This window comes from Eupeodes corollae, chromosome 3 (assembly GCF_945859685.1).
Source record: "Eupeodes corollae chromosome 3, idEupCoro1.1, whole genome shotgun sequence".
Classification (NCBI taxonomy): Eukaryota; Metazoa; Arthropoda; class Insecta; order Diptera; family Syrphidae; genus Eupeodes; species Eupeodes corollae.
In genome coordinates, this window is record NC_079149.1 from 127,557,418 (window position 1) to 127,584,278 (window position 26,861).

The window sequence follows — 26,861 nt, forward strand, 5'->3', positions numbered from 1 at the left end:
CGAGCCATACTCTTTAGACTACAAAATCGATTATGCACACCACTACCGCGCGGTGTCCGCTGCCGTTCGTTGTGTTGACCGCCACCAAATATAGGATCCGTCGCATTTATAGCCAATGTTTTACTTTTGCATTACAAAACTGTGAGGTAACCATTCCGTAACCCCTATATACCTAAAAACCCACGCATCTATGCTACGATGGCCGCTGGCCGGCAGGCAGGCAGGCAGGCCTGAAACAGAGCGAGACTTTGTTATATAGCCAGCGATGGCGTTTGTTTATTTGACCAGAAATCTAGCCCTAATGGGGTTCTGCCTGACCACACAATCAATTGCCACTCCGGGTATAGGCTATGCTGTGTAGGCCCATCTCATTGGAATGAATAATCTTCATTGCCTTTCACCCTTTTGCTGTCAGGCAGGCAAGCCTGAGGAGGAGAAAATCGTATATAGGTCCTGATAGAAATGGAAATGGAAAGGGACACGGAATGTTAGTGTGCTTAATTTTAACTATTGTTACATGCATTAGAAAACTTGTCAATGATCGTTTTGTAGGGAGGACGAAACGGACATTTTGTGTTGAGGATAATTGTTTAGTTTTGTTATGTTTTGTGTGGAGACGGAAAGGGTTAAATTGTCATTAAGGGAATGTGGGATTTTATAACATAAAAGACAAAAATTTCTATAAGGACACCCAAACACCAACCACAAAAGCCATCATGTTTGGAAAAGTATATCGAACACAGTTTTCTGAAAAGTATAATTTCAAAACCTAAACTTTAATGAATACAAAATTTAAGAATTCAATTTGTTTGTTTTTCCAAAACCTTTTCCCTAGAGATGTAATAAAGAAAAGTCTGAAAGTTTAACTTTAAGTTCAATAATGGGTCACGCCCTGCAACTTGGTTCTTTAAATTCTACACACAAAGGTTCTCACTTAAAATGAAATGCATTTATATTTTTCATGCTGTGAAAATGGCTCCTCATGTTTCCAATCACGGGTCAGAACAAGGTTCATATCGTGTTCAACATAAGAAAACAACGTTTCAGATTTGTAACAACGAGACTGTTAGGGATTTTTATACTGGATTTTGTTTATCTTATTTTTAAAACCATGTTTAAAAAATGTGTAGGTTCATACAACACAAGAGACTCCATTTGCAGCAAATCTTTGATTGAAAATTAATAAATTAAAGAGAAATGAAAAACTTTCCGTAGAACACAAATTTCGAACAACTTGCTTAACTTTCCAGTCGCCTTTCCAATAAAGTTTTCCGAGTTAGAAAGCTATTTTTGACAGCTGGTTAATCGGATTCCAGAAACTAGCCTTACTTTCAAGTATTTAAGTAATGTTATATAAACATGACCAATATCGCCTTGAAATTGTATTGTAGTTAGTTTTGAAGTTTCATACATTTCAAACTCTTAACTTTACTTCACTAAGTTCTTCCTTTTTCCCAAAACGACCAAAAACATTATTGTTAACAAAACACTCACTAGGCGAGGAGAAGTCCATCACGACTTATATTTTGTATTGTAAGGAAATATTACTTATCCTTTTCAAATTTGACGAAACATCAAATGGATCTGTCCAGAAAATAAATAAAACACTGAGTGATGAAGTTCAGCCTCCAGTTGAATGAAAAATTATGATTAGCTGTCATTTTGACATAAGTGGAATTGACTTGATGTTAAGAGAGATTGGGCAGGTTCAGACAACATAAGGGACTTCATTTGCAGTCAACTTTATTCTTTGAACGTAAATTTTCACTAAGGCAACTAGTTAGTTTTACAAGTGTCATTAACTTCAAATTCAGAACTTTACTGCACAGTTCTCTACTTAAAGTTTATCGTACAAAAACTACAAAAGCACTATTGTCTACAAAACACTCCTCAAGAAGGCTGCAAGTTCTTGGATAGTATTGAACGTAGAGCATTTAAATTGATAGGTGATAATATCATCATAAGTTCATTTACTTCGCTTGAACATCGTCGTAAGGTCTCTTGTCTGACCCTTTTTTACCGTTATTTTAACGGCTTATGCTCTAGTGAAATAGCCAGTTGCATTCCTCCCCTTAAACAGTTCAACCGTAATACTCGCGCTTCTAGGAATGCTCATCAGTATACCCTCGAGCCCAACTTCGGTCGTACTGTCAAATACAGAGATTCGTTCTTTAGCCGTACTACGCGAATGTGGAATGCCTTACCACACTCTGTCTTTCCTAGTCATTGCAATATTCAGGAATTCAAAACCAATGTGCACCGACATCTCCTTTTAAACCCTCTCTCCTCTTCCTAGTGCTCACACTGTGCATCTGCATAATAAGGGTAGTAATACCCCCTTGAGTGTGTGTTTATTATAAAAAAAAAAAAAAAAAAGTTCATCATGATTTGTATTTTGTATTGTAAATAAATATTAATTATTTCTATTCCAAATTTACAAAGAGCTTTTTTACAGAAATAATTAAATGGAGTTGTGGAGAAAATAAAGTTCAGCTTTCAGTTGAATGAAAAAACATGATCAATTATCATTTTGACAGAAGTTAACTTGACTTGATAGTCAGGGAGATTTTTCTTAACTTACTTTCCAGTCAACTTTCAATTAAAATTGCCTTAATTTGAAGCTATTTTTTGACAGCTGGCCAATCAGATACTAGAACCATGCCTAAATTTAAAGTCCCTTATGTCGTCTGAACCTGACTATTTTTCTTTAGTAACTTTCCAGTCAACTCTCCAACAAAGTTGCCCTAGTTGGAAAGCAATTTTTTGGCAGGTGGCCAATCAAATAAATGAAACTTGTCTTTCATTCAATTTCTTTATGTCATCTGCACCTGACCAAATCACGTTGAGCGTCAAACACCGTAAAATGGACCAAGTGCTCCAGAATTTGGAACCATTGTTGTGATGTTTAACGATTCAAGATGAAATGAATTGAATTGTGGAAGTGTCAACATAGTTTGACATTCTCAACTGCCAATACTGCCAACTGCAGAATACACCCTTTATATGCATAAAGTCGAATGACTTCTTCTTCTTCCAAAAGAAAAGCCCCAAAACCATCCCCATATCGATTTAATTTGATTGCTTTTACATTTCTTGAATATCAAATTTCGTTACTTTCTTCGAAACACCTGTCAGTCTTCAAGGACCTTATCTTTTCATCATACATCAAGTCCTGAGATTCGAAGCTGAAACCCAATCATATGAATCGGAATGAAATAATTATCTATTCGATTGGGAACAGAATGAAGAAGTCGAAAATAGGCATATACGACACACCTTCTTCCGTCTTTTCTACCACCATCTTCCTAGACTCTCCTCACAAAGTATCATATGAATCTTCATCCTATCCTGTAGGAAGATATATTTTTATCCTCAAATGATTCCTCTTTACATACCTTCAACAAATCTGATGAAGATATATGATTTTAAAGAAAAGCCTGCTCCGGGTTTTGATTGTCATGCAATTTAACGACAACCGATGACTACTCCCTCTCTGTATCATCTTCATCATCATCGCATCTTCTGCATGTTTTAACATTCGAAAGTCACTTATTTTGTATGAATATAAAACGTCTCTACAGAATGAAGAGAGAATGAAAGTATTCTCTTTGGAAGAAGATTCTGAAGTCATGTGGAAAAGGTGTTCGAATTCAAATCTTCTTTTACGGCACATCGCATTCCATTATATTATGATTGGATTTATCATGAATGGCGGAAAATTGGATGCATGCATGTTCATACCTTCATATATTTATTTATATGCGGAAAAGTGTACACGTGGTCACGTAATGTTCACAAAATGATACTTTCCAGAGAGAGGGAGGCTTTGAAAATGGTGACGCAAGTTATAACAACCAAAAAGAGGATCTGAAGATAATCGGGTAATAAATCATAAATCAGAATAATTTTTTTTATAAAACTGTTATCGGCTAAAGGTTTGAGAAGAACCGATAAAATGGGCTTGAGGTGACATATTAAGTGAACTTAACTCGACTTATTGCTTATATCAATATACAAATAGGTTTGGAAATTTACGACCTAAACGATTTAGTCGTTGTATTGCAAAGATTGCCAAACATTTTGGTCCTTCAACCCGGATTTGAACCCGAAAAATTAAGTTTTTTGTTTGCCCTGAATCCAAATTCCACCTGATAATTTATCCATCACGTTGCTTTGTTCTATCCAAATATGAAACCTAAATATTTCTGAGAAATAATTTAATTTTAAATCACTTTAGTATCTTATTTAGTTGCTGGAAATTCTCATAAGTTATAAGACTTTTTTTGACTCTGTATTCTTTTTTGACAAATCATGCATTGAATGCTTTATTCGTTTTGAAAAATAAGTATTGAGGTTGATTTTTAACTTTCAAAAATTTTACAAAAACAACAATAGTGATAGCAAATGATTTTCGAAAAAAAAATAAAGGGTGAAAACAAAATAACATTAACATAGAAATATAGTTTTTGGCTTAGTCTGATTCATTTAAACTGTCTAGTCTTAATGTTTCTTCTAATTCTTCATAATCTGGTTCTTCTGTCTCAAAAAGGTCTAACGTTTCGCTTAAGTATGGCTGGCTTTACCTGCATTTTCGTTTACGTTTACAACTTATCAAAGGATCCGATGTGAGAAGGCGCCTATTCAAAACATCTTGATTGCACTGAATCCTTTAAAATTTTCTTAAAAAATCTTGACGGTATGAATGAAAGTGCTTATTACGAGCCTCGGCAGCCTCCTTGGATAACTGGCCAATAGGGAGAATGGCATATTTTATTATAGTCGAGCTGTGCACAAGTATTGAAGAGTTGGCGTCATTGGATGCCAACCGTAATGTTTTACATCCATTCTTGCAATTTCCTTGCAAAATTCTTCAAACTTCATGGCATTAATTCTGTGGCCGGATGACATCGCTTTTAGAATAACCTTTAGCTTCATTATAAATTCTTTATTTATACCTGCGATTTCAGCGGCTAGATCTGGTTCAGCGTAGAACCTTTGAGAGGTGTTGCCCGAGTTTGAATTCCCAAAGCCAGCTTTTGGCATATCTATTATTGATCCTGTTCTTTCCCTGTATTCCTTTTAGATTCTTTCTTTTCGTTAACCACGTTCTTTTCTTCTGTAGTTGGGGCTTGCCATTTTTTAAGAGGAAGTTTGTATGATATATGGATTCTAGCATGGAGAATTGACAAGCCAAATCTCAATGACTGAGGATCCTCCACATTGGTAAATCTTCAAAGTCATTAAAACATTTGGATGTTTTCCCACATATGTAGCATCTCATAGTAGAGGATTTACCAGTTTCCTCAATACAAACTTTTTCGTCAACAATAATTGTTGGAAGCAATGTGTGTCAAACGATAGTGGTTGTTTTTGTAGTAACTATTTCGGTCTTCAGTAATTATTGTGCTTGTTCTTCAATGTACTTTATTTCTTCCTTAGTGATATCAGCAGTTTCATGGAGAAATTTAATGCGGATTGGGCTGCAAAACCGAGTCTCCAACATGTGACTGCAATCTCATAATGGGACTTGAGAACTTTGGAATATATTCGAGCAGTCTGCGCCGAGTTTGTCATCTAAAAACTTTTTTTGATAAGCTGTTTGATGAGAGCCATCACAACCCCATTTTGAAATTATTTCCAGGTTTTCCAATTCTTCTTCAGCACAGTTTTGGAAAACGTCTTCAAGATAAAGACAAAGTCTAGTACTAGTGTGATCGAGTAAGTCTTGGAGCACAACTTCTGCACACGTTTCCGTAACTCTTACTGGCTCTGGTTTTGGATAGCATTGTTTTTTTGCTTCTTTAACGAGAGTATAGCAATTAAAAATAACTGCGATAATATAATAACCGCCCCACTATTCGGTTTCCAGTTACGAATTGATATAGAAGCATTGAGCCATTCATCATTATTTTTCAAAAATCGTTTTTTAATATACATAGGGGATATCCATCTCTGCTTTAAATCAGTTTTGAAATGCCGCAAATCACGACTTAAAGCTTGAAAATCGTTTTGGGGACATTTAACCATTTTTCGGAGGCTACATTCCATAAATGACAACTTATCGTCTAAGTTTCTTGCTGTGCTCTCATGAAAAAGCATATATAATGTTTTTCGAGGTATTTCAATTGAATTTCTTGTCGAATGTAAAAGGAAGCAACTAAAGTTAGAAAGAATGCTTAATTATTGGACAGAAACATGTAAACTTAAAAGTGCTTTTTTTAAGGACGAAAAATGAGGAAAATGTTTTGGCTTTTATAATATATTAAAAACCTCTACTTTATTCTAAAAATAAATGTTGTACCCGACAACACAGGTCACTATAACAAAAACACCAACTTGTAAAAAAAATACACTAAATTCTTAATTTTTCGCACGTTTGAATGCTACCCAATGGCGGATCCAAGGGGGGGTCTTAGGGGTCATGACCCCCCCTGGGAGATAATTTGTTTGCTTTTTCGTAGGAATTCCCTTGAATTCAAAACTAATCGTATTGCGTTAATGGATATGACCCCCATAATATTTTGAATCATTTATTTTTTGTATATGAAAACAACATTTATATTTTACTTCCTTAAATTTTGTTGCTTAAAGTACTACTTTTGACTGAAGATTGGACCAAGAACATAATATGAATCGGATATTCAGCCTTATTCCAAAAACACAGCACAAATTCATCAACTTTTGACCAATCGATCCAGGGGGGGTCACATGAGCCAAAAAGCTTATACAGTTAAGTTGTATAAGTAAGGATTTCATCTATAGATTTATTAGTAATTTAACGACAAATTTTAATTTTCTATCAATTTAGAATTTGAAAAAACTTTAGTCATGCTTTAAATTATTTCATAAAAATTGTTTCTAAGAAAAAGAACAAATATTCCGGTTCTTAAGAAGAAACCTTGAATAAGTGATCATGAATTTTATATTAAGTTGCCTTTGAATTCCTTAAACTAGCCTTCAATTTTATTTTTACATTTTTTTGACACACATTAATAGTAATTATTGAAGTGATTTTAACTGAGACATACATATAAGAACAATATATAGCAAGTCTTGCATTAGTAAACAATTTCAAGCTAGAGTTTTTAACCAAATATATCATTAGGTAAAGAAGCCGAAAAAAGTGGGTACCCCGAATCCTTTCGTCTGCCTGTCTTTCCTGGCACATACAGTCCAAACAATTGTGGTGATTGAAATTAAGATTTTCAGCCGATTAGTGTAAGGCGTTTTTTTTTTCATTTTATTAATACACAAATATTTTTTGATTCAACATGCGATTTTTCTAAAACTTTCTCTAAATTTTGTGTTCTTAATTTGGCTTCTTTCTACAAGAAAAACATATTTTCATATTGCTCTAAAAGGGTACCATTCAAAAAATCTTTATTTTGTTTTTAAGTTTTCTCAAGAACTAATGGAATGTTTTCAAAATTCTTCTCTTTCTGTGCAAGCTCTTGTCAATGATCAAATTGATGATGATTTTTTTATAAAATTGATTTTTAATAATATACTAAACTAAAACCTTGATATTTCAGGGACAACATTTTTTGACGAAATTTTAATGTAAAATGTTCATATATTTATAAGCGCTTTATTTAGTGTTTATACCAACAATATTTTTAAGACAAAATTTAAAATGATTTTCGAAAAAATAGCTTAATCTAGATTTTTTGACATTTAAATTTTTGAGAAAAACTTATTTTGCAGGTACATTTTTAAATCCTAAAATATAGGAAATATTTAAACAGCCTTTTTTTTAATAAATTATCAAGTTCGTGCGTTTCATTTCTTTCAAAATTAGTTTTCTTACAAAAGATTTTAAAATGTTAATTAAATCTACCTTTGAAGTGAATTTTTCTTTGGATGCTCTAGAACTAAGATTCAAACACGAATTTTAATAATAAAAATGTACCAAAAAAATCAAGTGACACTTTTGTTAAATTAATGGCTAAGTCAAAAACATAATAAAAGTTTCATATCACTTGATATAAAAGCTTTGAAACTTGTAATTTGTGAGTACTACAAAATTTTTCTTCCCAACTTATTTGTTTACTTGCCTTACTTTTTTTGAATCTAATTTTTTAGAGAATTTATGTACTTAAATGCAACTATTTTCTTGAATTCAAGAATCAAACCTGTTTATCTCTACAATTTTTAAGTTTTGTTGACGCCTTTAAAAGATCAAAATACGAGTAAGCAGATTTATAACGATAGTAATAAGAGACTCCCGGAGATTGATTTCGAAAAAACTATATCAAAAAAATATCAGATCTTCTCTCATTTTTTGGATATTTAAATGTTTGCACCGTTCTTTGCATTAATAGAAATGAAAACAAGAAAAGTGTGTTTTGTTTTTGAAAAAAAAGCAACGTTTCAAAACAATTTCCTACATTTCTGCGCGAAATGCACCAAAACCCCTCTAAGCTATTGTATTTTAAATTTTTTTATATATGGCATATTTAGAAAACTGGTGGAATCTTGGAATGCTTTCATATGAGTCATCCAAATTAAATAGTAAGATAATACCTTGCTGGACAGCCGTCTTCTAAATAATTAGATAACTACAGTGGGCATTTTAGCAATTATTAAATTTTGTTAGGATCCTTTACAAAAAATTAAAGAACATTTTTAAGCGGTGAGTAAAAACTCACTAAGTGTGTGCCCCCCCCCCCCCCTGATGAAAAGTCTGGATCCGCCCTTGATGCTACCCCGAGAAAATACAAAAAAACGCAATGTAATCACAAAACGTTTACATTAAAGTTAAAAACATACCACGGTCTTCAGAATACATAGCTTAAATTTGTCCACAGTTCACTTCAACTAATACAAAACACCAACTGCAACTGGGTAAAAAAAGCGCATCGCGAGTAAAAGGTTCCATACTAAACAAAGTCTAGATTCAGACTAATTGCCAAGCAAGGGGGCTTGATGATGGTCCGTTTTAAGACTTGAGTTTGAGTATGATAGTATCTACGTTATTCAACTACTAAAAAAAATGAGTGGCATTCACAATATTTTTTTTATTTTTATTTCTACTTTCAAAACTTTTTGACTTTTTCTGTTAAAACCCGTTTTAAAGCATAAATATGTTAGCGTCTCTTCAAGGTGCAAGTAAGACTGATGAAATTTAAAAACTTATGAATGTCGTTCGAAAATTGTATGAAACACTTCAAATATTTAAATTCAATATTGAAGATAGAAATTACTTTTAGAAAAGTAAAATATGACTGCCCACAAACAAAAACGTGTTGAGGAGTGATATTTTTTCTTTGCACTCCTCCAATGTAAGCTCAAATTTTGTCTGCCAAATGAGAAAAAAAAATTCAACATTACTCATGTTCACAACATCGAACAACATCACTTCATAAGCTGCTAATAATCGTTCTGGAAACATGTCCCGTAAGTCGTTAAAAATGAGGTCCCAAAAGATTTTGGACAAGAAAAGCCTTCCAGTACTCCATTTTTCAATTTAAATTTTAATTTATTCTTAATTTGCTGCTACTTAAAATCTTCAAACACATTGGTCTCAATATTATGGTTTTAGTTTGCCAAACTCATAAATGAGTAATATTTAACTGATTGACTTGAAGTTTGGAAAAAATCCTGTCTTGTCTGTTGTCCAAAAATTCAACATATCAAAAAAGTCCTGTGTACTTCTATAGCAGTTATTATATACATATGTATGTATGTATGCAAAATTGTGTTTATAAAAAAAGAAGTGCTGGTCACATTTTATTAGATTGTCAATTATTTACATAACGGAAATTCTTACAAAAAAAAATTAACATGTAACCTAACAAAAATAAACAATGGGACGGTCAAGACACTGCACCGAAGAAATTCGAAAACTTATTAGAAAACTGCGTTTGGAGGGAAAAACCTACCAAAATTTTCAAGACATCAAAGGCTGCTCATCAAAAATGGTCAGTAACGCCTCAAAACTGCAAAATAAACCGAAAACGCGACCACCAAAAAGGATGACTACTGAAAGAACTGACAGAAAAATTTTTCAGTTAGCAAAGCAGAACCCTTCCATAGCTTCTAGGAAAATAAGAATAGGGCTTCACCTGTCTGTTAACGCAGTCACAATACTAAAACGTCTTTTATAAGCGAAGTTATCAGCCCGAAGTTCACGCAAGGTACCATTCTTGACGAAAACGCATGTGGCAAAGAAAATGGAGTTTGTTAAAGCGCATAGAGATTAGGCAAAAGAGAAATGGAGGAATGTCCTGTGGAGCGATGAAAGGAAAGTCGTCCTTTTTGGGTCCAAGGGTCGTCAAGAATATGTGAGAAGACCCTAAAATGCAGCAAACGATCCACCGTACACTATAAAAACAATTAAGCATGGTGGAGGAAAAATTATGATATGGGCTTGCTTTTCATATTATGCTGAAGAGGAAATGCCGTTGGTTTGGGTATACCAACAAGTCTATGGCCCAAAGCATATGTCAAAAAATGCTTAATTATGGTTTGCGGAGAAGAAGTCATCCCCCGACATTAACCTAATCGAAAATTTTGGGGGGATGTTAAAAACGCAGTTCATAAAGCAAAACCCAAACATTCGAAAGAATTGTGATAAGCAGTGTGTGATTCGTGGAACGCAATACCAATCGAGAGGGGTCAGGTTTTAGTGGACTCAATGCCACGTAGATGCGAAGCAGTCATAAAAAAACAATTAATATGCAACAAAGTACTAACGTTATTCGTATAAATCCATATAACTTATGACAGTTTGTCTTACTTCTAACGTAATAGATCCACAACTTTGTCATGCACTGCTATTTTTATGAACAGTCATATATTTAAAAAACGGTTGTTACTGTGAAAAATTTAACGGTACAAATTGATAATACTTATTTTCTGTTATTATGAATAAAATATTTTAGTTTGTTATTAGAAGTTTAATGAAATAACTTTTATATTGAAGGCCTTTTTGTTTTATTTGGAAAGCACTGCTATTTTTATGAACACAACTGTATATGTAAGTAAATTCACTAAATCATAATTATTAAAAAATTACAGAAGTTGTTAGTCCGGCCGTCGACCCATAATAAAGGAGACACCATCGAAAAAACACTGTAACCTGCAAGTTCGAAATAAATCGCTTCAAAAAAATATTAATATGTTTCTTTTATTTATTTTGTAGTATTTCTGAAAAATAAATTCCCCAAAAAAGCCTATTTTTTCCACCTCTATATTGGCCCAACTTCTTAAGCTTTCCACAAAACATTTCGATAAAGGTTTAGAAACTTAATAGTATCACTGACTTAAAAAGCCAAGAGCCTACAATCAAGAAAAAGAAACAAGGAAGATTTTCCACTATTTCCAGACTATTCAACATATGTACATACATAATTTAAATACAATAATGAGTAGCAAGACCGAAAACAAACGCAATCTATATGTTTTAGAAAATCAAAACATAGCCATACAAATACTTTACTTATCCGTTTGGAGCTAAGGGCTAAGGCCCTCTTTATGAATGATGTATCCTCCGTGCAACTCAAAGCAAAAATTTTGAAATTACACATTTTCCTACTAACATTTTATGAAAATTCCAAATAATAAAAGTGTGGTAAATTTATTGTTCCTTTATTAAAAAGTTAAAGATCACTTTTTAAATATTTTGACATTAAAGAAACGTTAGCTATAATTGGAATATTTGATTCCCTGCTCCTAGTGAAGTCTATCGAGGACTTTCTTATATTGAATTGAAAGCCAAGATCTCCTAGAAACCTAATAAATTCTTGATATAAATTCCAAGGACTACTCTCAATATTATTCAAATTCCCAACTGATGGTAAAAAAATCCGTGGGAAATTTTATTCATGATAGCTCAAAGTTAAGGTCCAGGTTAGAGCTGAAGGATGTCGATTTTGTAATTTGTTTCATTCAGGTCATTGTAAGTGACCTACTTACCTAATCGATGAAACTGTTTTCGTTTTATCTTTATTCGGAACTTGGCTTATAAAGTAATATTCCGAAACATGATTTTTAACTTTTTTATTCTGTTTATAATGTAATTTTACACAATTTCAAATATTTTTGTTTTTGTATTTGTTATAAGGCAACACATCAATAAAATGCATTTAAATAAAAAATAATACTTTAAACTAAGATTTTTCTATTTTCTCTTACAATTAAAAGAAAATAAGTAAATATATTGTCAGTCAGGGTCTCATTAAATCAACACATCATTGGTGGTGTTTATGGCTATGGGTGGCAAGTAGATAGCTCTTATTTGACTCCTTAGCCTGGCAATCTCCACGTCTTCTCTTTCCATTTCTCGAACCAATTGCGCGAATTGAACCAGACCTTCTCTATTTCCTGGGAATCCATAGGATTTGATAACATCCGTCTGGAGTTGCATTACCAATGGGAAAACATGCTGCATCATTAGGAGCATTTCTTTGCCAGCAGAAGCCTTCGCTTCCGAGAGTTTCTTGGAGTTTTCCGATTGATTCACAGTTCGAATTATGTCGATCAGGATTTGTTTGGCAGTATCGTTGTTGAAATTCACCAAATATGACATTTTAATTGTTTTGTAATTTTAAAAGAACTTTTTTTGGTGAAAAAGATAAGAATTTTATTTTGTTAGGAAAATTGTTTATTTATTTTTTATTTTCTAGTTATGACTTTTTGAGTTGTTTAGCTGTCAAAATTTTGACATATTGTTTTTTTCTTGTTCTTTGTAGCGAAGTAAGCGCCATTGGTTGTAGTCTGAAGTTAAGTGAAGTACTGCCAGATATACAATGGTCGTATCAGTTAAATAAAAACAGGAAATTTGCAGTTAGGTATTATTTAACTATTACAGAAATATCTTTAAATTCTTTTAAGTACCAAAGTTGAGTTTTCAAAATAAATCTCAACATACAAGAAGCCTTGTTAGTAGGTTCATCAATTCATGGTCCATTTTCAAACCGTACTAAACAAATAAATAAAAAATACCAACACAGTTTAACGTTTTTACTGTCGAACCAAAGACAACATCCATTCAGTCAATTAAAAACTTGACACTTTTTATTTTAAATGAATTTTTAAATTATGACTTTTTACATAAAACACACAAAGTTTTTATGTTGGCATTTTCCTATATTTTTTAGTTTCAGCGATATCATCAATTTGTTTTGAAATTAATTAATCATTTCAGACTTGTGAGATTATTTTTGGTATTTATTTATTTATTTTCATAAGTTTAAAGGAAATTTGATTTTAGGATGTTCGAATGAAAGGCAACGCGATTCAGAAAGATTTAAGGCCTGATCAAACAGAACGTGGTTTAATTACATTCCCTCTCTGCTATAAAATTGTTAAAAGCAAGTGGTTATAAATGGAACACGAACGTCTGATTGAGGTTGTATACGCGACGGTCAAATGTCAAAACAGAAAGACAACAAGAAAATGAGAAAAAGGACCTTATCTTTGTTGCTTCTTCCACCGATCACGAAAAATTTTCTTCAAAAAAATTCGTCACATTTACTATTTTAAAGGGCCACTGAAAGTAATAGAAATCAGAAAACTGACAGCGTTCTATTTGACGTATGAGAATTAAGAACGCGGAGGACAAATGGGTTAAAACTGTAAAAGAAAATATTGTTTATTAGTTTATTGGTGTTCCCTCTCTTTCATATTATATTTCTGTTTTATTGACATCCCTTTAAACTCTTATCGTTTCATTTTTGAAAGTGAATGCTCGAAGCTCGTATGCTTCATAAGCTTTATCAACGGAAATTTAAGAACTAAAACAACGATCAAATATTGAATCACGTTTGTGAAGGAACAATTAAACATTTTACACCAAAGTTGAAAAAACAACACACCTGGCAGTGCCTTTCAATCTCTTCACACAAACTCAACGAACTAATCGAATCTACACGAAAATTGCCAAACTGTCAAAAATCCAACAGAAGTCTCCAAACAAAAAGAGAACAAAACCAACAAGAAGAAAAAGAAACTTTTTTACACACCAAAAATTCTGAAAGAAAAATAAAACTATTCTTTCTCTCTTCCCTTTTTGATAATTTACTTAAAATCGAAAAAAATAACTAATATCACAATTTTCCTACATTATTTTCAAAATATCACAAAAGCAATAAACACAATCGCAACCATTTCCCAGAATAATTAACTCCAAATATGTTCTTATTCTGATTGTAAATCCAAAAAACACCCGCTTGATTGATTGAGATTGAGAAACAGCAGCGTAGAGCGTAACAATTTTTTCTTTTTTGGTTTTCTTGTCGTCATTTATATGCATCGTGCGGCAGCAGTGATTCTGCAGAAAAAAGGAAATCCCAATAAAGAACCACAAACAGAAGCAGAAACAGAAACGTGTGGAAAATCCACTTCCAATATCAACAAAAACTTAATTACCAAGTCAATGAGTAAAAATAATCGCAGCTGTTTCTTTGTTGGAAATCATAATTCTGATGGGTTTTTCTTGTTTTTGTGAATTTGTAGGAAAATAACCAAAAGATCCAGATAGGGTCGCTACCCGAGTACCGAACCGAGCAGCAGCGCAGTCAAATCCGCACGTCAAGCAACAGAGTGAGAGAAAGGTCATTGGAGGAGATACGTGTAGAGAGGTTCAAAATCGACGGAAAACATGGATGGCGTTGACGAACTGTCGAATGAGCAGACCGAGAAGGTTTTGCAATTTCAGGACATCACCGGAATCGATGACATGACTGTGTGTCGCGACATTCTCATACGACATCAATGGGATCTGGAGGTTGCATTCCAAGAACAAATGAACATCCGCGAGGGTCGACCGTCCATGTATGCCGCTTCGACAGAGCTGCGAGCGCCCAACGTCGTCAACGACCGCTTCCTGCAGCAAGTCTTCTCGGCTAACATGCCTGGCGGTCGGACAGGCAGTGGACCTCCGATGCCGGGCAGCTTCACCGGAATCCTTGGCTACGTGATAAACTTTGTGTTCCAGTACTGCTATTCGACGTTGTCGTCGATTGTCAGCACATTGCTTAGTCTGATGCGAACCGATGAAAGAAGTAAGTGTTACACTTTCAAATTGGTATCTTATCTCTTTTTTAACCACCCCAACCCTTCTTCTGGTTTTCTCTCTTTTGTGTGTTTTTAGTTGTCACCGATCCTTTGGGAGATGTTATGAAATTTGTACAGACATACAACGAAAAGTATCCCAGACACCCGGTCTTCTATCAGGGCACCTATGCCCAGGCTTTGAATGATGCTAAAAATGAGCTGCGCTTTCTGTTGGTCTATCTGCACAAGGATGTTCCCAAGAGTGCCGATGTGCAGTCGTTCTGCAGTCAGACGTTGGCCGATCAGAGTGTCATCGATTATATTAATCGCAATGTCCTCCTGTGGGGTTGCGATGTGGCCACGCCGGAAGGCTATCGAGTTTCGCATTCGGTTCATGCTCGAATCTATCCCATGATGGTGCTGATTGGTCTGAGGAACCACAAAATGAACATCATGGGTCGTTTCGAGGGCGACTGCACTCCGGAGGAACTCGTGCGGCGACTGCAAACGGTGATATCTGGCAACGAGGTTTGGCTGAGCCAGGCACGTGCTGACCGTTTGGAGCGAAGTTTCACACAGTCCTTGCGTCAGCAACAGGATGAGGCCTACGAGAAGAGTTTGAAGGCCGACGAGGAGAAGGAACGAAGGCGACAGGAGCAATTAGAAGAGCTGCGAAAAGCACAAGAGGCTGAAGAGAATGAACGTAGAGCTGAAGAACGAAGAAAGGAGGTTAGGATACTTACGAATTGCTTTAAGATGTTTTTCAGTTTTTTATATTTTTCTCATAGGAAATAGCGCAGCAAAAAATCGACCTTGCGGATCGTGTGCCTTGTGAACCCCCACCAGACTCACCAAATGCTGTCAGCGTTGTCTTCAAGCTACCAAATGGAGCACGCATCGAACGCCGCTTCCTAAGCACTGACTCATTACAGGTTAAACTTTAAAATCTATCAAATAATCTATCGAAATAAAAACTAAGTGCATTTCATTTGTCTAGGATGTCTATAACTATCTATTCTGTCATCCCTCGTCCCCTGATGAATTTGAAATCACTACGAATTTCCCGAAGCGTGTTCTCTATGCCAGAGATCGAGTCGAACATACGAAATCCCTCAGCGAAGTAGGCCTCAAGAACCGTGAAGTTCTGTTTGTCAATGATTTGGATGCGTAAACACAACTTACCGGGCAAAGTGCAACTATAATTTCAAAAATCAACAAAATACCATCCTTCTAATCGATTCCTATTTGGATTATATTTAAGTTTTTCTTAGTTTGTTTCCTCTCCCTATTTCTCTCTTGTTAAAACATCTAAAGAGAGATCCTAAAAGTATAGCAATGTGAGGTTCCTTTTTGTAAAAAGTTGTGGTTTTAAATATTTTGACATTTCTTCACGAGAAAGTAAATTAAAAAATTCTTAAATTATATACAAATAAAAGTGTTTTTCTCGTTGGTTAAAAAATGTATAATATTTTAAAATCACAACAAAAACAAATTGAACCGCGTTTAAAAATTTTACTTTGAATTTAATTATTTTGTTTGTTTCCATTTAGAATTATGCCTTTTGATTTATTACACTTTTTCTAAAACACAAAGAAAAAACAAAACATCAGCATTTACGGAATAGAAAGTATTGATTTTTAATAAATAAAAAAATATATAAGTTCTCCATTCCGTTCTTAAGCAATATAAACAAAAAAAAAAAACAAAACAACTTCTTTCGTACTTAGTTTAAATTTAAAAATAAAATATATTAAACTGTGTTTGCAGAAAAGCAAAAAGCACTTTATAGACATTTTTATTATTTTCTTTATTCACTCACAAAAAAAAACAAACAACTACCAAACACAAATTCAAACTAAACAAAATAAATTAAAAAAAAACAATCGCCAATAAAGAAAATGATTCAACAAACAAAACAACAATAACAACAAAATAGCAATAACTGTCTTAACAATCTTGTTTTGTTATCAGTTCATTGGGAAATAGGATGATAAATTAAAATAAAGGCAAAAAAAAGAAACAAAACAAGAAAATCAAAATATAAACTTTATTAATATATTATGTAAGAAAAATCTAAAATTTTGTTTTTATTTTTTTTTAAAACAAAAATAGAAAAACAAAAAAACTTAATGCTAAAGAGAATAAATTATAAAAACAAAATTAAATGAAATAATTCAAAAAAATAAAAGCATGTTTATTCTTTAGTTTTGTGTAAAGCTTGGGGGACCAAAAAACCTTTTATTGACACATTATCAAGTATTTAGAGCTTTTGAGAAATAAAATTTCCTTAGGAATGGTTTCCATTCAAGAAATTTTGAAATGCCCATTGGTCGCATTCACAAAGCTAGATAGTACGTAGTCAAGGGATTCTGATTGGCTAAATCTAACTACAAAAGTAGTTGAAATTTCCCCTCCGACATAGTGTAAAAATTTCGACTACAAAGTTAGTGGAGAATGATTTTGACGTTTCACAATCAGCTGCTCCGTAAAAACACGAATTCAAAATGATAAACGCGGCTGGGATGCGACCCACACTGATAACTTCCCATCCCGTCTGTCGATTTGTCTTGCTTAAAAGTTTGTCTATATGTACTCGTATCAATTTTTACCAAATTTGCGTACTATTTTTTGTAGATTTTATTTTTTATGAAAAAACGGACTGTTGGATTTTTATATAAAAATTACTGAATATTGAAAACAATATTTTCTGTGAAATAATATAAGTTTAAAGCCAATATTTTTAATTTTTGAAGAGATATTTGAGTCGACAATCAATTTTTACCAACTTTTATATTATTATTATTTTTTGTAAAAAAAAACTGTCAATTCGATTTTTCTCAAAATTTTTCAAAATGTTGAAAACAATATTTCTTATAAGATAAAATAAGCTTGAAGCCTAAATTTCAAGTGTTTGAAAAGATATTTGAATCGATATTCAATATTTACGAACTTTAAATAATGTTTTTTTTTAGATTTTTATTTTTTATAAAAAAAACTGTCAATTAGATTTTTCTCAAAATTTTATCAGATGTCGAAAACATTATTCTTCGTTGCACAAAATTTTTTTTGAAGATGAAATCATATTTCAGTAGTAAAATTTTGGAGGTGACAATTTTTTTTCAGTTTTATTGATTTATAAAAAAAAAACGTTATACTGATTTTTTTCAAAAAATATACCTGTTTGGTATCACGTTACAATATATTATATAAAATTTAATTCAAGCCTCTAGCGTTTTTGGTTCGTAAGATATTTAGGGTTAACCAAAATTTTCACCTTTTTTTCAAACTGCTATGGTAAAAAAACCTTCCACGCAATTTTCTTGAGAGCCCTTTCTGCATCTTTCTGCCTTATTATCTGTATAACAAAATTTATTTGAAGTTGATATCTCTTCTGGTTCTTGAGCTATGGAGGACGAAAAAAGCGTCGCGAACGCACAGACATCTTTCTTAAAATCTTTTATTTCGACTCTAGGGACCTTGAAACGTCGAGAAATGTCAAAACTTTCAATTTGAGAAATCGGACCCATTATAATAACTTCCTATGGGAAGTTAATAAATCGTTCAGTAATTAAATACAAATATAAATCATTCAAATTGTGTCTTAAATTTGATTTCATTGAATTTAAAAACACAAAAGGTAAGTTAAAGTTATCAAATCAAAAATTTGTCCTATTTTATATATTTGCATTTGTCAACAATGTGACAGATCCAGATTGATTCCAGATTTGTAGTGTAGTTTTGCATTCACAAAGCTAGTTGAATTTTGACTACGTAGCCACTAGCTTTGTGAATGCGATGATTGTCAAGTATTTACATAGAGCTTTTGGGAAATAAACTTTCCCTCGGAATCGTTTCCATTCACGAAATTTAGAAATGCCCTTTATTTTCTACTTTTCTTTGTAAGTTTAAGGGGCGTATTATGACTCGCGAGTCGAAAATTCGCTTAAAGTCGAATGTTTTGGCGAATTAACAGTTTGATGATATTACCAAGGGCGAACTCCGTAGTTCGTCTTTGAAAACAAAACTGCCAACATTAAGAACTGAAAGTGAAATGTCATTCATTGTCATAAATATTTATAATGTCAGATTGAAGAATATTGTTTTTTTTTTTTGTGAAAAAAGTAAATAAAAATAAAGATGATTAGCAGCGTTTAATTGTTCTTCGAGGATAAAAATGAAGAAGTAACAAATAAAGAAGCAAGAAACATGATTTTGGGTGGTATTATAATTTACATTCCAGTTTTTTTATTTTAAAATTCAGAAGATCTTTATGTTGTTGCGCCCTGAACATTTTCTCTCTCCTTCCGTTTTTCCTTTGCTTTGAGTAACTCATCATGAACTTGTTAAGTTCATAATTCTTTCTTGAATATCTCGGAAAAAGATTTTTGAATGGAATTCGACGCAACAAAAAGTTTTTCCGTTTGTTTTTGGAGGAGTTTGATTCGTTCATCCACAAACTTTCCCCTGCTTCTACGACATTCATGATGTCATTGCCATCTTCAACTTCAATGTCTGCATCATTTATTACCCATTGTATTTACAGCCTGCTGTAAACTGCCTGTAGCATAGGGGGCGAAGAAAAGGTCCTCCACCTGTTGCGACTACATCCTTTCTATTTGTCGCGATTTTCTTCTTCAGTTTTAATTTAAAGTTCAGCCAAACCTATAAAGTTTTATTTTCTAAAACCATTTTGTAATATTCTTTGTTACGTACCTTATGCCACTCTTTACCCTCTCGAATAGGAGGTCCCAATGCGTTTAGCTCAAGGTCAAACGAATCTCAATATTGGGATTGTTTTTTTTTTTAATTATCCAAACATCCCGACAACCTTGGCAATGTCGGGGTTTGCCTCCATTAACTCCACCAATTTTGAGAACTGGGTGTTGGTGGTACTTTTGATGCTATACCAATAAAAGTTGTAATTATAATTTATTTAATAATTATTTAATTTGTTCTTACCTTTGTCGATTTTCACTCATTTTTTTATACCTATGCTGCAAAAAAAAATCTAGACAACTACTTCGAATTAAAAAAAAATGATTTTTTCAAGGTCGCCAAGAATAACAGTTTGACCGATTACGACAGATAAAGGCGAGCATTCGCCAATTGTAATTGAACGACATTTCCATTCGCCAAATTCGGAAGTTTAAGGCGAACATCAACTTGGCGAATTTTTAGGCGACTCGCGAGTGATAATACGGCCCTAAATCTGAAAGAAATATTCGCTATCAAACAATTTTGTTTTTCATTTTTTCTTGTTAACAATTGGTTTAGATTTTAAAATTGCAGGAGGCAGATTTGGTAACTTTAAAGATACCGGGCATATGAAAATTTTTCATGCGAAAAGTTTTTCGGACGATACTCACAACAGACCTGATGGAGAGGTCCCCAAAATCGATCTAAACAAAGTCTAAGGAGTAGTAGTAGCAATTAATTTACGTACAGAGAATGGTGGATCCAGGGGGGAGGGGTCGTAGGGGTCATGCCCCTCCCCCCTGGAAGATAATTAGTTTGTATTATTCAAAACTAATCGTATTGAGTTTATAGATATGATCCCCATTATATTTTGAATTATTTATTTTTTGTATGTGAAAAATAAATTTATATTTTACGTCCTAAACCTTTGGTGCCAAAAGTACCACTTTTAACTGAGGACTGATATACAAGAAGATACAAGAACATAACATGAATCGGAAATTCAGCCCTATTCCAAAAACTTAGCATAAGCACAAATATATCAACTTTTAACCAATGGATGATCCAAGGGGGTCATATGAGCCGTAAAGCTTATACAGTTAAGTTGTATAAATAAAGATTTCATCGAAAGAATTTTTAGTAATTTAGCGACATTTTCCAAAAATTGGTTTGATCTCAAAAAACAACTTAACATTTTTGTTTTACGCAATTTAGAATTTGGAAAAACTTTAGTAATCAGCCCAATTCTAGTCCTTCCGAGAGCAGAATTCTCCTATTTCGAATTCCCCGGAAAGACATTTTTGCTTTCGAAATCGGGAATGGGGAATTTTGATTTTCGAATCAGCTATTCCGTATTGTTTGCAAGGAAAAATAACTAGCGAAAAAAATGTTCATCATTCAAATTAAAAAAGATTTTAAATGTTTTCAATCGCGGCAAGGATTTTACGTGAAGAATATTAAGAAAGTGAACATGTAAAACCATGGACTATTAGAAGATCTTGGAGTTGCCTCAGTGGCTGCAAGCATTCATTAGTTTATTCAAATGTTGTCTATCATAACTTTTAAAAAATCATTTTTTCTTGTTTAAAAAGATTAGGTTTTCCTAAATTGGAATCTCGTTTTTATAATTTGTCTATCACGTAAGGTTTTTTAAAATATGCCTCTTTAAAAATGTGAAAGACAACCAAAAACGGCGTTTTTAAGGCTACAATAAAACACAAAATAGCAATGCTTTTTATGATGATTTTGCAAAGTAGAAATCTTTGTTTTCTCAACACCGTTTAAAATAGTTTTAATCTTACCTAATTTCTTGATATTCTCTTAAGTTGTGAGTCTTCATTTCATTCTACAGTTTTGAGCAACTTTGAGCTTAATACTTTCATGGTTTTGAAAAATACGTCTTGGATTAATTTTTAAGGGTAGATTTTGGATCCGTCTTTTTTCACATATGACGTCTTCGTTAAAAAATAAAAACTACAATTTTTACCCGTTTAGTTTTTCTGTTAAAAAACTGTTTTAGAATTAATGGTTCAGCATTTCCTTACAACCATTTTTCCAAAGTTTTCTGAATCGTTGTATGTACTTAAACTGAATAATGAACATAGGAATTATAGATTTCGAAAACCATCACGAACTTTATGGAGAAAAAAAAGAAACAACTTCATGGATTAAGATAATTTTAAAAAAAACTTATAACTACTCGTATGTCTGTTTTTTCGGAGTTTTAAAAGTAATATTGTAAAAGATTTGACGAAAAGTGTAATTTGATTCCATCAACCAAACCCTTTCGATCAGAGCGTTTCGGTCTTGGCCATGGCTATTTTTTTTCTAAGGTATCGTGTTTTCTATCGTGCTTCGTAATTCGTAATAACGGGTCAGGCCGTGGGTTTGTATAATGTTGTCATAAAAATTAAATTTTGTTTGTTTGGAGAGTTTTCTTAAAACTCAGGGAACTGTATAAAGTAGAAAAAGTGAATTATTAAGACTACAAAGATTTCCATTTTAATTAACTTAAGTGTTTTTTTCTGAATATTTATGAAATTGTTAAGTTTTATAGGCCCGCCCACAATTTCCCTCGGAGAAACTTCAAAGTGATAGCAAAACACAGAGAGTTTTGTTTTTCCATTTGTTTTTCAGCATGATGGTAAGTACGTCGGACTGTCATGCCAGAGGTCTTGGTTTAGATCCCTGCCTATGCCATCTAATGTTTTTTTTTCACGAGTACTGCCACTTGCAAGGAATTGACAAACTCTCCAAAAGTAATTCTTGTCATGAAAAAGTGCTTTCTCAAATTTGCCGTTCGGATTCGGCTTAAAAATGTAGGTCCCCTCCATCCCTGACCACAGTACTCGCACACAGGATTGGTTGAGAGTTGTAAGGGTTGTAAGTCACTAAGCCCTATTTTTAGCGGACTGTTGCGCCACCCAATTCATTTTATTTTTTTGTTTTTCGACGCAAAAAAAAGGCAACAAAGACGGTTTGCAAATCGTAAAGAGACAGCGTCAACCTGACCATGCGAAAAACAGGGATAAGTATTTAAAATTTAATCTACATTCCAAAGACTAGCCTCGCAAAAACCAATCCGCTTGAATTAGAATTGGTGCATTGGTTGAAATAATTGAAATTCTTATTATAAGGAATTTGAATTTGTAGCCTATTTTTCGACAGCAAATTTTCTATTTCTTCACGAGACTTTTGCTTCTCTTAAACATCGCCGCCGCAGGGTCTTAATGTAATCATTATTTTATCGTTATTTTTATACACAATGCTGAAATGGAATAGCCAATTCCAATCTTCATCAGTTTACCATTGAGACCAATTTCGGAGACGTACTCTTAAGTAAAGGGGTTCTTTCTTAAGACGTACTTCACGAATGTGGAATGCTTTACCAGATTCAATATGTCCTCGTCGTTGCAACGTACCGACATTAAAAACCAATGTACATCAGTTTCTTCTTTCTAATACTATCCTCCTTTCCTAATTGCTCGCACTGTGTCTAATCATTATAAAGGTTTTCATAACCTCTTTAGTGCGAGCAAATCTTTGAAAAAAACCTTTTAGATTTTGATGCAATTTCTGATTTGTGAAGAATTTTCCATTTGTGTGCCGAAATTACTCCAGGTTTTTGAAATTACCCTTTTAATATCAAAATTCAAAAGTAGTTTTTCTTCGTAGGTGGTTTTCCAAATCTTTTAGCACTATCTTCTATAGTTAGTTCAAATATTTATCATACAATTTTCAAAAAAATCTTTATAAAAAAGAATCGCTAGATAGAACGGTTTTCAACAGAAAAAGACAGAATGACTAAAAGACATCAATTTTTTCTATATATATTTAAAAAAAAAAATATTTTGAAAATGCATATTTTAAAAAATTGGGAAGCTAAAACCATAGTTCGGCATTAAAAAGTAACTCAAAAACGTATTTTTCAATACCATGAAAGCATTACATTCAAGGTTTCTAAAACTTTATAAAAAATCAAATGAAGACTCGTAACATTTGAAAATTTCAAAAAACGAACAAAAAAAATAATTTAAACTTTATTTAGAGACGTAAGATTTGTACTTTCTAAAATCATGATATGATTCATTATCATTGTTATAGCCTTAACATTTAAAACCTCTCATGTAAGATTCAGAATTTCTGAAGATCGCATATGTCCTTGACGAAGGAGTGGCAGCTTGTTGTCTCTTCGGACGAGCACAAATTTAATTTTGAGGGCCACGAAGGTTATGCTAACTACTTTCATGATCTTCGAAAGGAATAGCGTACTTTAGATCGATTGCACAGCTGTGCTGGGGGTGTCATGCTATGGGGAGCTATAACGACTATGGCACAACTGAATTGCAATGTCTTACTCGTCGTATGAATGCCACAGCATACAATGGTGTACTAAAAACAGCGTTCCCTGCAATCAAGTATATTTGTGGGCCCTTAGAATATAAGTTCCAACACGATAATGCCCTTATCCACACATTTAATGCTCGCCCGACCTTAACATAATAGAAAATGTTTGGGGTGGCTATCACACATGGTATACGAGTCTGGAAGGCAATATCCAACTGAAGCAGAACTCATTGAAGGAATAAAAAGTCCCTGGCAGACTACTTCTCTGGACTATATAAAGAAATTATATGATTCTTTAACCAACAGGATTTACGAGGTCATAGTTAACCGTGGTGGTAGAACACATTATTAATTTTCTTAGGAATTCAAATTAAAAAAAATACTTTGGCCATTTTCTTATGTTATTTGGTATTTTCAAGTGAAGGCTCTAGTCAAATGCCCGGAAAGAAAAGATGATTTTTCTTATTAATTCTCTAAAATTCTGTTAAAATGTTATTTCTTGAGATCGTACCGAAATTTTCATTTCATTTCGAGGATAATGTTACAAACGTTCATGGCCAAAATGTTAATTACAAATGTTTTATTCAATTGGCTGATATTAAGCTCCAAAGACAGGAAGCATAGGGGCACTATCGGTTGTCGGGCAGTATATTTGGAAAATCTTAAGTGATAGAAAAATTATGAGATGAAATTCTATTTCAGGACAACTTAATCCTTTAAATCAACCCTTAGATAATAATTATTCAATATAACCTCTGTGAATTATTTTATGTAATGATCAAAGATAATTAGTTTTAAAGGCTATTTAAAATCGTTTAAACAATCTTAGAGAAAAAGCTAAAATAACAAAGAGCCCACTATCAGATTCATGAAAAAAAGACTTGTTGCTCAAAAGAATTGAGAAAAATGATAATAGCCACATGTTAGTTTTTAATTTAAATTTTTCATTAAATTTTATTTTAATAAATTTCAAAACTTCTTCCTTGTTTTATTTCGGTTTCGAACCAAATGAACACAAGGAACACGTGTTCTTATCTTTGTAGTTTAGGCATACATTTTGTTTAAGAATTGCTAACGTTTTTCTTTTTGTTGATAATATGTTTTTAAAATGTATAAATTACTTATTTAAAATCATACAAAATGTGGTCAAATTCAGTGTCCATTTTGTTAAACTATTTTACGTAGAGGTGTATAAACACGATCAGTATTAGCCTTGAAAAAATTCATCTATTTTCTTTTAAAAAAAAAAACTCTATCAGCTTTTAAGAATATAAACTATAGACTTCCTACTAACTTAACTATAATGCTCATGTTAATTTAGTCACTATCATCTTCAATTGATTATCTACTCTGTGTTCATAGTTTAAACAAAATCATTCATTATTTTTACCAAACATATAATTTTGTGGCTTAGGAAACCTCAATTCGTGCTCAAAAAATTCCCCTAATTGCACTCGATGACCACATCAACCATAATAATTGCGGAGTACATTATTCATTCATCTTTAAAAATGATATTGACTCAATCTCAATAAAAATTGAAAACATTCTCTGAAATATTCTTAATATTTTTGTTAATTCGGTTCAGAGTAGATCATAGATTATACAACTTTAAAATGAGTTCTAAATTGTGGTTTATTTTGGGACTAGTGCATTTATCTTCTGAAATAGTAAGTGAAAATTGTTTTAAGATCCAACAACTTTTTATGACTTATTTCATAATTAAAGGAAATCAATATAACAAAGTTCGACAACTGTTTCGAGGAGCTTCCCATAGGTGATGAATGGCCAATTGAAATTCGAGAAGTTCATTATGATTTTAACGAAAATGGATACATTGATCACATTCATGGAACTTATTTAGTCCGATCGATTGATACACGTGATAAAGAGGTAAATTCTTATAACGACACACGGCCTTATCACAAGCTCCTTAGGAGAAAAATTGTACTACGAATGACCGGATTTGAAACTAGTGATAACAATTTCTTAAAAAGTATTTTTTTTCGTAAGGACTTCCGTGCTACTTTTTTGGTAGTCATTCATAGCACGATTTTTTTCCGAAATTGGACCGTATATCCCACGTAATTTTTTGATATATTCTTGTTCTAGCTTACAATAACGGTTTATAAATGTCCATTCGATGAACCACCTCCATGTGAACATAAGATCGAGCACATCATAACCGAGCTGCATTGTGAGAAATTCCGAAATGATAATTCTGGAATATGGCATATGGTTTCTCAAGCAATGAGTGGTTCGACTTGTGGCCATGAAACGGTATACAAAATGATTTCTTAAACTACTTAAAACCTCAGTAATAAATCAATCCAAATTAAGGGCATTTTTGACTTCGATCTGCCACGAATAAGAAACGGATACTTTGCGAAGTATTTAGGTAGTGGAGAAATTAACTCACGCTACAGGATGATGCTTTTGTTCCACAAAAAAGACGACGAATCTACAGACCGACGAGCTTGTGCCGAGATTCAATTTGATGTTTTCAATTGAAAGTTTCGACAACTTTTGTAATTTTGTTTTGGGGTTTGGTGAAGGTACTAAAAGCAAATACATTAAAAATGTGATGTAAACTAAAAAACTTGTAATTTATTTTATTAAAAATTGGAGAAACAGCAGCGCCGCTTAAAATTTGATAAAAAAAACCTCCAAAACTACGAGTGTCGTTCAACGATTCATTGTATGCATTTTAGGAACACTTTCTTACCCAATTCAAAACCGTCCTTGAGACAGAATCAAGGGACGTGCAGAGAATCATCAAACATATTTTACGACAAAAAATAAAAACCCAATGTTCCCAGATA

General features: G+C 32.9%; 3 protein-coding genes across 3 annotated transcripts; 2 read left to right on the forward strand and 1 right to left on the reverse strand.

Moving 5' to 3' along the window:
* Window positions 1-11,987: 11,987 nt before the first annotated feature.
* LOC129951078 (protein C10) lies at window positions 11,988-12,663 on the reverse strand. The gene has a single exon (XM_056063088.1). It carries the CDS (start codon window positions 12,527-12,529, stop codon window positions 12,179-12,181), a length of 351 nt encoding a protein of 116 aa, XP_055919063.1. The 5' UTR covers window positions 12,530-12,663; the 3' UTR covers window positions 11,988-12,178.
* A 1,251-nt stretch (window positions 12,664-13,914) lies between these two features.
* LOC129950979 (FAS-associated factor 2) lies at window positions 13,915-17,076 on the forward strand. Its single transcript, XM_056062959.1, has 5 exons — window positions 13,915-14,381; window positions 14,458-15,005; window positions 15,095-15,726; window positions 15,786-15,929; window positions 15,995-17,076. The coding sequence occupies exons 2-5, from the start codon at window positions 14,603-14,605 to the stop codon at window positions 16,166-16,168; spliced, it is 1,353 nt and encodes a 450-aa protein (XP_055918934.1). The 5' UTR covers window positions 13,915-14,381; window positions 14,458-14,602; the 3' UTR covers window positions 16,169-17,076.
* An 8,476-nt stretch (window positions 17,077-25,552) lies between these two features.
* LOC129950143 (uncharacterized) lies at window positions 25,553-26,638 on the forward strand. Its single transcript, XM_056061980.1, has 4 exons — window positions 25,553-25,709; window positions 25,768-25,932; window positions 26,152-26,319; window positions 26,380-26,638. Exons 1-4 carry the CDS (start codon window positions 25,656-25,658, stop codon window positions 26,548-26,550), a joined length of 558 nt encoding a protein of 185 aa, XP_055917955.1. The 5' UTR covers window positions 25,553-25,655; the 3' UTR covers window positions 26,551-26,638.
* The last annotated feature ends 223 nt before the right edge of the window (window positions 26,639-26,861 follow it).

Coding starts and splice junctions, on each gene's coding strand:
- LOC129951078 (XM_056063088.1), bottom strand. CDS start 12,529: ATGTCATATTTGGTGAATTTCAACAACGATACTGCCAAACAAATCCTG.
- LOC129950979 (XM_056062959.1), top strand. CDS start 14,603: ATGGATGGCGTTGACGAACTGTCGAATGAGCAGACCGAGAAGGTTTTG. Junction 15,006..15,094: donor GATGCGAACCGATGAAAGAA/GTAAGTGTTACA, acceptor GTGTGTTTTTAG/TTGTCACCGATCCTTTGGGA. Junction 15,727..15,785: donor CTGAAGAACGAAGAAAGGAG/GTTAGGATACTT, acceptor TTTTTCTCATAG/GAAATAGCGCAGCAAAAAAT.
- LOC129950143 (XM_056061980.1), top strand. CDS start 25,656: ATGAGTTCTAAATTGTGGTTTATTTTGGGACTAGTGCATTTATCTTCT. Junction 25,710..25,767: donor TGCATTTATCTTCTGAAATA/GTAAGTGAAAAT, acceptor TCATAATTAAAG/GAAATCAATATAACAAAGTT. Junction 26,320..26,379: donor CGACTTGTGGCCATGAAACG/GTATACAAAATG, acceptor ATCCAAATTAAG/GGCATTTTTGACTTCGATCT.